Source organism: Blastomyces dermatitidis (assembly GCF_000003525.1).
Source record: "Blastomyces dermatitidis ER-3 genomic scaffold supercont1.11, whole genome shotgun sequence".
Classification (NCBI taxonomy): domain Eukaryota; kingdom Fungi; phylum Ascomycota; class Eurotiomycetes; order Onygenales; family Ajellomycetaceae; genus Blastomyces; species Blastomyces dermatitidis.
This window is the reverse complement of record NW_025544784.1, coordinates 75,693-87,146: the sequence shown is the minus strand read 5'-3', so window position 1 is coordinate 87,146 and position 11,454 is coordinate 75,693. Positions and strand designations below refer to the sequence as shown.

The 11,454-nt window shown below is 30.2% G+C and overlaps 1 protein-coding gene across 1 annotated transcript; it reads left to right on the top strand.

Moving 5' to 3' along the window:
• Positions 1-10,315: 10,315 nt before the first annotated feature.
• On the top strand, positions 10,316-11,157 carry BDCG_17764 (uncharacterized protein; the record flags this gene model as incomplete). The annotated part of the gene is made up of 1 exon (XM_045426832.1): positions 10,316-11,157. Exon 1 carries the CDS (start codon positions 10,408-10,410, stop codon positions 11,155-11,157), a length of 750 nt encoding a protein of 249 aa, XP_045282510.1. The 5' UTR covers positions 10,316-10,407.
• Positions 11,158-11,454: the final 297 nt, after the last annotated feature.

Here is an 11,454-nt window from a genome sequence, read left to right as displayed (position 1 = left end):
CTCTGGAAATGAACTGAATTGGAATAGATTTCTTAATTGAAATGAAAATAATTCTTCAAAGAAAATGTCTTCTCAACTGTACAGACTATGCTCTCTGATTAAAAATCAATTTTCTTCTTTAAATATTGAAAAAGTTGATCATGAGAAGTTATCTCTCTGAAGAGAAAAGCTTGAATCTCTTATAGACTTATAAATAAGTGAACTATTAAAAGAGAAAGAATATGAACAGCATTTGAAGAGAATTTCTATAATTAATATAAAAGACTCTATTCTGATTTATTCACATGACTCAAAAAATGAGAACTTGAATAGATTAGATGCAGACATTGCTTATACTGAAGATAATATCAATTTTATCTCAGATTTCTGAAATCTAGGCTCTGAATGTGAAGTCTTTGATGTTGAACTATTTGTAATAGTGAAAGCTTTCAAACTCATTGAAATAAAATCTCATAAAAGAGGAAATTGTTTGAAAGAGATATGAATATTCTCTGATAGTCAAACTACTTTAAAAAGACTTAGAAATAGTCAGATTCATAATGATCAAATGAATCTTGAACTGATCTTAAACTCTGTTTTTAAAATTCAAAAGAGAAGAACATCAAAGCTGATAATTTATCTGCACTGAGTTCCTGCTTATATGAATATTCATGACAATGAATTGACTGATTCAGCTGTAAAAAAGAGTACAGAATTAAGCAGATCTATTCAAAAAATTATGTCCTGATCTTTTATAAAGAGAAAAATAAAAGAATCTTGTTTAGACAAGTGAAATGAAAGCTGACAGAAACAAAAGAAGAGTATACATTATTCAAGATTTGAAATAAAACCCAAGTGAAAATCTTGTTTAATTAAATGTAAAAAGAAAATATTCTCATCTATAATACAGCTGAAACTAGGACATGGCTATTTCAAATCTTATATACAAAGATTTAATGATAGATTTGACTTGATAGAATGCTCATTCTGCAATATAAATGAGAATTCTGAGCATATTATAATGCACTGTGTATTATACAATAGTCTCAGAGTCAGATTGAAAGAGAAGTATGATCTAAATCAATTAAATATAAGATTCTTATTCTCAACTGAGACAGGAATTAAATACTTAATAGACTTTCTATCAGAAACTCAAGCAGCTATAAGAAAATGACTAAATTCAGAATTATCTGAATATGAAGAGGAGAAAATTAATCAGATATAGTCTGTTAAAACAGCTATATACTATCTTTTAATAATTTGTTTTATTACAGTCTTTCTTTATTTTATCTTTTTCTTTCAATTTCTTTCTGTCTATCTATTTAATATGTCTATCTTTAAGACTGTGTTCTCTTTTCCTTTGTCATGATATTGTTAAATGATTTCAAAGTATGAGATGATGTTAAAACACTGCAATTTGTAAACAGTTTTTGTATTCTGAGCTGGAATTTTCTGATTTTGCATATCTGAAATTGATGAATGTATAATAGTTAACTTTACAGATATAGGAAAAACCCTGAGAACTAAAAGTTCTCAGGTAGATGTCATAGTCTCTGACTGCATACATCTATAATTGAACAATAATAATAATAATAATAATAATAATAACAGGCATACGCCGGCTTCTTATATACATTATCTAAATTAATTAGTGGCCGCTAGGGCCCCTTTACATTTGTCAGCGTGTTCGGAAGCGGCCGTGTTATTATCCGGCGGTCGTACGTTCTTCCGAACCACAATATTTTAGTAGCATTATTACTCTTTCTATCTGACTTGATGAAATCTTTGTTCTTGTTCTCAGAGATCTTCTTCTTCTTCTTATTCTTTTTATTCTTTCTGTTGAAATCTTGAGTATTATTTACAGAGGTCTTTTCACTGAAGATGAGAGATTCATCAGTAGCTGGCAATTATAGAAGAATATCTTAAGATAATCTCATGAAATTATCTTTAAGTATTCTAATATTCTCATTTTTCTCTATTACATTTATTTAATTCTTTATAAAAGATAATCAACCTTTACTAATCTCTGTAAGAAGTCTGTCAAAAAACATGAAATCTTCAATATTATATCTTAATCAGATATAATCAGTTCTGATTGTAATTAAATTTTTAATAAATATGTAATCAGAACTCTTTGATTTTAATATCATCTCAATTAATTCTTGAAACAGATAAGTTCTGTGAATAGCAGACCTCTCAGTAAAATTATTCTCTATAATAGATTATAGAGAATAAGCACATAGTTTAGACTTCTTAAGTATAATAAAGTGAGATTTGATCTGCAGAGTGATTACAGACTATATATAGTTATATAACTAGATATTTCATTCTGATTAAAAATGTTGTATATTCATACTGATATTCTCATCAGAATTAATCTGCTTATTATTAAGAATATTATTCATTTCAGATTATCTCACTATAAGCAGATTCTCTTCTTTTTATATAGAGTAATTTACAGAGTCAGTGAGTATAACAGACTTCTTTATAGATCTTACTTAATCTCTAAATTCATTAAAAATCTTTATTAATGCAGATATTCTACTCTTCTGTTAAAGATAGTTTATCAAATTTATACTAAGCTCTTTATTTTTATCTCTGTCTATCTTGATTCACTTAACTTCATACTGAAGTCTTGCAATTTCTAGTCTCATGCAAGTCTTCTCACTTATAGAGCTATTATCATTTCAGTCACTTAAGCTCTCTGCATTGTCTGACATCTCACTGATACCTTCAATCAGATCTTTATATTTATTAAACTTATCAGACTGTTTCTCTGCAATGATTTTATCTGACTTAAATATCTCAGAAGTTATCTTCTGATTTATTATTAATATTAACAGTGATCTGTGATCTTGTGTTTACTACTCTGATATTTTCTCATTTCTCTATCTTGAAGACATATATTCTTTTATTAAGTCAGATGTTCTCTCAGATCTTAGATTAATCATGAATTCAATCACTTAATGAATTATCTAGATATGCTTGTAACAATGCATGAAGATGTCAATTGCATGTTATTTTACAGCTTTTCATTGCATAGAGAGCTTGATAACCTCTTGAAGAATAATATTATTATGTTATATATAGAATCTATCTACGCGAGTTACACTAAATAGATTGAGATAGTACGTGACTAGAGTAGATGTAGTAATCATTAACATTTTCTGCTTTCTGACTATGTATCTGAGCGGTAGCTTACAAATCATTTACAGCGCGGTTATGATTTCCCTTGAGTCAGAAAGCAGAAAACTTGACCTTGCTAAGTACGTCACTTAACCTTGTTATGTAAGCTGATCTTGTAAATGTAACTCATACTACTATCTGACCTTGCTTAATACACCTTTTCTTATAATTTAAAAGCACTTAATTATTTATCATTAATTCTATAATCAATTCTTAATTAATTCAAAATCAATTCAAAATCAATTTAATACTGAAATTATTCTTGAATTTAATAATACAGTAAGTATTTATATAATTTACATTGAATCAATTATTAACTGATTTTTAATCAATTATTAATTACTTAAATATATAGATTGAATCTATTTTTATTATTATAATTAATTAATAATCATGTAAGAGGCCTACACTGAATAGATTGATATGATATTAATAGATCTTATATAATAAAGAGAAAAACATTAGAGAAGGAAAAGAAAGAGAAAGTACAAGAATCAGCAATCAAAGTAGATATTTATACATATATGTAGTGACATACACAGTGAGGCTTCAGAGCAGAAGAATCTATACATGTTTATAGCAACTGAGAATCAGCAATTAAGAGTGACTGAGAATCAGAGTGTATATATTCAAGAATGCAGCAGTTGAAATCTGTGAAGTATAACAGAATAGTCTATATAATTGATCAGACACAGCTTATCATATTAACTCTTCTCTTTCAGAAGCAGTTCTCATCAGTTAAGAGCTACTGTTTCAGATAATATAGAACTTGAAGTTCAGATCAGTTGATCATAGTTAATCTATTTCATGAGATATTATCAGCTGCAGCTGCAGAGTCTCTTATCAAGAATATTCTCAATCTCTCACTTAAGCTCATTATCTTCTTCTATAATGCCTGGTGATTGTCAGTCAGAAGTCAGTTGAGAAGAGAACAGATCAGTGACAGTGTAGCAGAGCAAGCTTGTATGAAAGAGATTATGAATCTCTGATAATGTGTCAAGACAGTAGTTATAGCTATCTAGAACTTCTATCACTTTATACTTGATGTAATGATAATTCAGTATACAAGATAAATATGTGATCTGTATATTCTTAAGATTCAATCATATCAAGTCTTCTATCTTATATTGTTCAGCAGAGTCTCAGTGAACATTGATTTAATTCTCTTAATCTTGTTTCACAGTTGTCATGAAGGCCTCTGCTCAGTTGCAGATATCTTGAAGCTTTATTACTATATTATCAGCAATCTGAATCAGACTGCAGAGATTCAGTGTGAACTGTGTGATCTCTCAAAGATTCAACATCTTTATGTGATAACTATGTGTAAGAAAGAACAGGCTTACACCTGTTGAAATAACATCTCATTCATTGATAGCACTCTCTGTGTGTAGAAGTAGATCATGTCAATTTTCTTGTAAGTGATTGCAGAACTTATAGAGATAATTCTTTACAGTCTGAATTGTTTATTCTGATGCATCATCAGTCTCAGAGTGATAGACAGTTAACAGACAGTGTGTAATCTTGAGAACTTGATAGATTCTTGTTCAGAGAGTACTTATAAATTGACAGCTCTGATCTGATACTATAGATTTCAGCAATTCATACATTCAATATGTGATTCAAAGGTTGCTTAAGCCAGTGTACGATTATAGAAGTACGCTGACTTTTTATATGCTGTACACTAAATTAATTGATGACTGCTATGACCTCTTTACATTTGTAAGGAAGTTTGAAAGCAGTCATGTTATTATCTGATGATTGTATGTTCTTCTGAATTACATCCTTTCTCATCAGATTCAGTCACACTCATGTAATTATAATATATGCTCTAGCTTCATGCAGATTAGTGTGTCACTAGTGTTCACAATTGTGTGACCTATCTCTGATTCAGCTAGCATCTCACATACACTCTTACAAAGAAACTTTCACTATATTATATTACTTATTTACTAACTTTTCTCATTCTTCAATCATCTTCTTCATCATCATTATTATTGAATATTATTATCTCATTCAAGATTTCTGCTTCTTCTTCTGTTTAACACCTTCTATCTGTTTATCTATCACATTGTATGTGTTTCTGATGATAATCTCTCATTCTCATAATAAGTGTCATTGTAGTGCTCATACTGAGCAGTTTATTAGTAGTAAGTGTAATATGTTGTGAAATATAATTAGAACTTGTTTTCTTCTAACAATCACTAGAATATATTATTATAAATGACACATCATCTTCATCTTCTCATATACTCTTGACTGTTTTTCTTCTTAGTGAGCTTCTGATTATGTTTTCTGACACAATTTTGTGTGAATGCAGATGCTGATGTTTGTTTTTATTTATATAGAATCTTCATGTATTGACAGATCTGCATCTGCTGATAATAGTGAACTCAATGTTGAATTATTGATTGAGAACTTGAAGAATGTGATAATAAAGAAATTATCTGTGCTATGTATAGCCAGGTCTTCTGCATTCTCTTCTACTTCTTCTGTCACTGTTTCTCTCTCTGTCACTCTCTCTCAATCTTCTATTCTTGTCTCTGTTTTCAGTTCTCCTGCTTCTACTATCTCTGTTTCTGTAATTCTCACTTCTGCTACTTCTGCTCTCTCTGCTTCTGCTGTCTCTGCTTTCATTATCAGCTCTCTCTGTTTCAATGAGATGTTATATAGACTTAATGAATCATGTTTCTCAGCATGTATACTTTCATTCTTCTTATCAATCTCTAAAATAATTTATTGTATGAAGACTGTGTATATATGACTATCTGAAGCTCAGTTATAAACACTAATTATTATATTTATTTTAAGTATTTATGATGAGATAATTATTCATTTATACTGAAGAATCACTCTTCTCTTTAACAGTGTTAAAATTATAAGTCTTTTCTTTTTTCATCTTTTCTTTCTGACACTGATTTTTCTGTTTTTAGAGAAAATCATTATAAGTTTTATTGTGTATGAAGTCATGATATTCACAGACACTAAGAAACTTTTTACAACTGTTAAATTCAATATTATAAGTATATTCACTGTGATAAATATCTTCAGAATAATTAATTCATATCAGTCTATTCTCTAGTATTTATCATTCAACTTCATAGTACAGGTGAAGAATATCTGTGTTTTCAGAAACAGGAATACAGATGTTATACTCTTTTACACCTGCAGACATGAGGCTTATATATCTTGTCTGAGATGTTATTATGAAAATGAGCTGTTTGCATACTGTATTCTACTTTCTGTATTTCTCTGTGTCTCTCTCTCTCTTTCTGAGAAGTCTTGTGTGTATTGTAATTATATATATAATTCTAAGATTAGTGAGTGTTTATTCAGTAATTGTTACTTCTGCTTTTACAGTTTTATATAGTAATAATAGTTCTTAGTTACTCTGACATCAGAGATCATTTTAATTGAAGATGATAATACTGTTGAGACTACTCTCTCTCACTCTTAAGCTTCTCTCAACACTTTCTCTCTCTCTTCTGCAGAGAAGATTATGCACACACTGAGTTATAAGTGTTCAGTCTCAGATAACTCTCACTGTTATTCATTCAGTTCTGTGTCTTCTTCTTCTTTTATTTCTTTCATCTCTGTTCTTTCTGCTCTGACTTCTGATTCTGCAGATTCTACACTCTTCTTCAATTTTTCTACATGCATGTGTACACATTTCTATATTAGCATTTCACTCAATCTTGTGATAAATAATATTAATGTTATATGCAGAGCAGTAGAGAAATTAGAGATATGTATAATATTATTATAAGAGCAGCTTACAGCTCTCAAATCTCTTATAAATCTTGAGTTTTGAGATTTTCTTTGTTTTTGATGTTTTTTGAGTGATGTGATGTTGAAAATATATTAAATATATAATGTATGAAAATAAATAAAGTATGTATAATAACATTTCTCTTTTTACAGCTGATTCTTACAGTTAATGATCAATTCATTATTTCTTTTCTTTCTTACACTTTTTCTTTGTCTGCTAGTCACTACTTCTATATAATCTCTATATAATACAGCATTTGATAACTAGGTTTAGCAGCTTTCATCTTGTGATTCTGTCTCATGCATTATACTGTCTCTCTTCACTCACTCAGATCACTACAGTGAATGACTTATCAAAACTAATCTCATCCGACCTCTGAGCATTCTCAGAAGTTGAGATGACTTGATCTCATATATCTGTGAATATTTCAGATGCTTCATCCTCTGTTGTCTCTGTAATTAAACTGATATAAACAGTTGAATTCAACTCTGAATTCCTTTTTCTTCTGTGATCTGATTCATATAAACGTCTGTCACTCTGAGACTGCTCTTTACTGTATTGTGCCTGCTATCTGCAGTATGTTATCATACAATCAGCTACAGTCTCATTACTTATTAAAGTATGATATTCATCTGAGTTCTTCATTGCTTCTCATTCTTTTCTTATAATTGTGAAAAGATCAGAATAAGTGAGATCATCTGATTTATAAGTGTCTATGATTTCTCTTACTTCGTGAGACTTTTTAATTATAAGTCTCTTCTTTTTCAACACTGATAATAGTGCTGCAGATAATTATAATCTGCTTGAGTCTTATATCTTTATCTTTATAAGATGTGAATCATTTATTAAGTTATATAAGATCTGCCTCTCTGGTTCTTTCAATGTGTATATTTTCAGAGAATGTGATTTGAGTATTTTATATAACTTAAATCATCTAGATTGAAACTTCTCAGAATTCTCATTATATATGAGAACTTATATTCTTATCTTAAGACTCAATTTCTTAACTAGTGAGTCTTGTATTCTTTTTGATTGAATTGCTCAGTTCAGAAGTAACTTGTTAGCTTTTACATATGTGTGACTGATCTATTTCAATCTTGATTCCATGTCTGTGACTGCTGTGTCTGTGACTGTTATGTCTGTAACTATTGTTTCTGCTGCATCTGTAACTAATGTATCTGTAACTACTGTTCTCTCTTTTATCTTTTCTGAAGCATTCTTCAGGATGTGCAGATGCAATTCATATAACAGATAAAATAATGAATACTTGAAGACTGTATACTGTTTAGACTGACTGTGTGACCGTGTCTGAGATCAGAATCAAACTTTACAGTTATCATGTTGTCTAAAAGCATTACTTCTGATTATGATTTGTGTTTATCACATTGATCTCAAATCATGTTATTTCAAATATTAAAGATTCCAGATTCACTTTTCAAATAAAAATCTAGTCTCAGATAAAGAATATGTTTGAATTCTTAGTCACATTTTCATTCTAATTTCATTATTGAGAATAGTATTAAATGAGATTATGAAATCACTTCTCACTTATATAATATCATAACATAGTGCTCATTTATTGAAAATTCAACAGAGAGTATTATTAAATATCATTACTTTTCTGAACACAGATTATAATTCATATAATTTTAATTATGAAAAAAATATAAAATACAAAAAATAAAACAAAAAACAAAAAATAAAACAAAAACAAGAAAAAATCAGCAAGAGTAATGAGTCAACCGCTTCACCACGAACTCGCTCGATTTTTCGAATAAGAACCCGCCGATAGATCCATCGAAAAGCCCTCGATCATACGAGCATTCTGACCCCATCGCCGACCGCATACCCTGTGTGGTGGTGGAGTTATCCAGCCAAACATGAACCGGACGTTGTTCGAAGCTCCTGTGTAGGAATATCCCCTGTTCTCCCCTACCACACCACAACCCCAGGCCAGAGTGCCATACAAATTGTAAGGTGAAGTGACCTAGCCATATGCACCAATCTTCTCGATTTTGAAAGATCCCCGACCTGTAGTTGTGGAGATATTCAAGGAGCAATCTCCGCAAAAACCCTGTTCATCTTTGATGTTTCAAAACACCAGCACCAAGTCTCACCCTCGTATCGCCCTTCCCAATCTGGCCCATCCCTGGCAGAAAAATACAAAAAGATATCTCAGTGATAATATTAAGCACATAATCACTGAACTCTTCTGAAGTGCAATCTTCACAGTTCATCACCAGTGTATCTAGACTTCAACATCAAGTCTCACCCTTGTACTATCCCTCTCAATCTGGCCCATCCTCAGCAGAATGATACAAAAAGATACCTTGGCAACAGAATTCAATACATAATTAGTGAACAATGAGTCAACAGCACATCAACAACTATAAAATCAGTATATTTCAAGATCTGACTGAGCCTTTGATCCCTGCACAGTGAGATATATTAAATCTAGTTTTAATATCTCAATATTCAATAGATTCTGCAAGAGATTGAGAACAGCAACACTAGATTTCTATTGAATTTGAGAATTAACTCTATATTGATATAATCATTGACAAAGTCTTCTATTTTGAGATATAAATAATCAGTTTCTCTACATCCTGCTGATAATATTTACATTATTATATAGAAACAGACTTATATTCTCTATAATATCAAGACTCTGAAGAGGGAAAGTCTTGATAGAGAGTATACAGTAGTGCATATCTTAGCAGTTTCTATCTCATTCTTCTGCAGCAGTTAATGTAAAAAAAAAACATCTTAGAAATAGTTTTTTACTTCTCTTGAAAAAGTAAGGTGTTTTTCTCTAGGTTTTATACAATATTCTTTCAAAGAATTAAAAACAGAGTTGTTTTCTGTTATAATTTCATATTCTTTTAAGTAAGAATTACTTTTTCAGTGGCTGAAGAGCTTTCATTAATACTTAATTCTCTTTTACACTCTTTATTGACTGATTTGAGTTGCACACTTGTTGTGTGAGGAGAATTGAATGATTTAGAATAAAATTGAATAGTTTTAATCAATTTCTCTGCAAAAAATTGACTTATTTTTTGTCAGTTTTTCTCTCAAAAACTGTCATATTATCTGATTTATTATCAATTGATATCATACTTTTTCTCACTGTATTTCAAGAAAGAGTTTGTAAAGATTTTATTGATTTATCTTAAAAATCACTTTTAGTATATTAGATTCTCTTCAAAAATCTAACCTAGTTACTGAACTAGTGTGAAAAAAAATCAGGTGTTTTATATATAAAAGTCTTTCATTCTTCTTTTGAAACAGTCTGACCAACTTTTCAATTGAAAATAGACTAATAAATCTCTCAACTGAAACAGTCTGACCAACTTTTCATTTGAAAATAGATTAATAAACCTCTTAATTGAAACAGTCTGACCAACTTTTCATTTGAAAATATACTGATAAATCTCTCAATTGAAACAGTCTGACCAACTTTTCATTCAGTGAGTAAAATGAGTTCAAGAGTACACTCAGTTGATGTGGAAAAAGATGTTTTCCCAGATGCCATTCCTGAGATTGAAATTCTAAAGAGAAGAAAGAAGGAAGAAATAGAGAAACAACAAGTTCTTGAAATACAGGAACTGGAAAAAGCAAGCAAAATTCTTGAAAAACAGTGTCTGAGTGAGGAGAATGAAGAAGTTCTGTTAATTCTTCATGCTCAGACTAGACAACTACAAGAAGTGATCAAGTTCAAACTTGGAATTTCAAACACAATTCAAAAAACATTGAAATCTTTCAGTACAGTCACTGACTCTTTTTCATCTTCTACTTCTTCATCTTCTTCTTCAAATCAGAAGAAAACATATGCTCAAGTAGCAGAATCTGCTGTCTTCAAACCTGCTACTTCAAAATCTGCTCAAAATTCTGAGAAAACTGAGAAGAATATTTCTCAGACCTCTGTTCATAGAAAGGAAAAAAAAGAAATGCAAAAAGAGAAGAACTTTCAAATCTCCAGAAACAGAAGACTTATTCTCAAAGTCTCAAACCAGGAGAGCTTGCAAAAAAACAAGCTAAACTCAAATCTCATTTTCAGAATTAGAAATGAAATTAACCAGCAGTTCTTTTCTCAGTTAATGACTGATATTGAAGTTCAAAAACCAGTCATAGCTTCAATTGAGCCATCTTTCTTTGAAAACTCTATTATTTTGACTACAATGCCTGAATTCAGTGCAGAATTCCTCATTCAGAATGAGAATCTCTGAAAATCAGCAATAGAATCTCTACTGAATACAACAATTCTATCTGAAAGAGATGAAAAGTGGGATAAATTCATTCTTCATGATATTCCAGTTGAAACTTTTGACTGTGAGGAAGAAATACTGCTTCTCAAAAATGAATTAGAAGAATACAATTCTATTCAACTGAGAAAAGAGCCTGTATGACTTAATTCAATTGAGTTCAGACAGAGCAGAAGAAATGCCTCTGTTCTAGTATATATAAAGACACTTGAACAATCAAGAATCTCTGAAGTAAGAGTAGCAGGTTTGAAAATGAGAGTT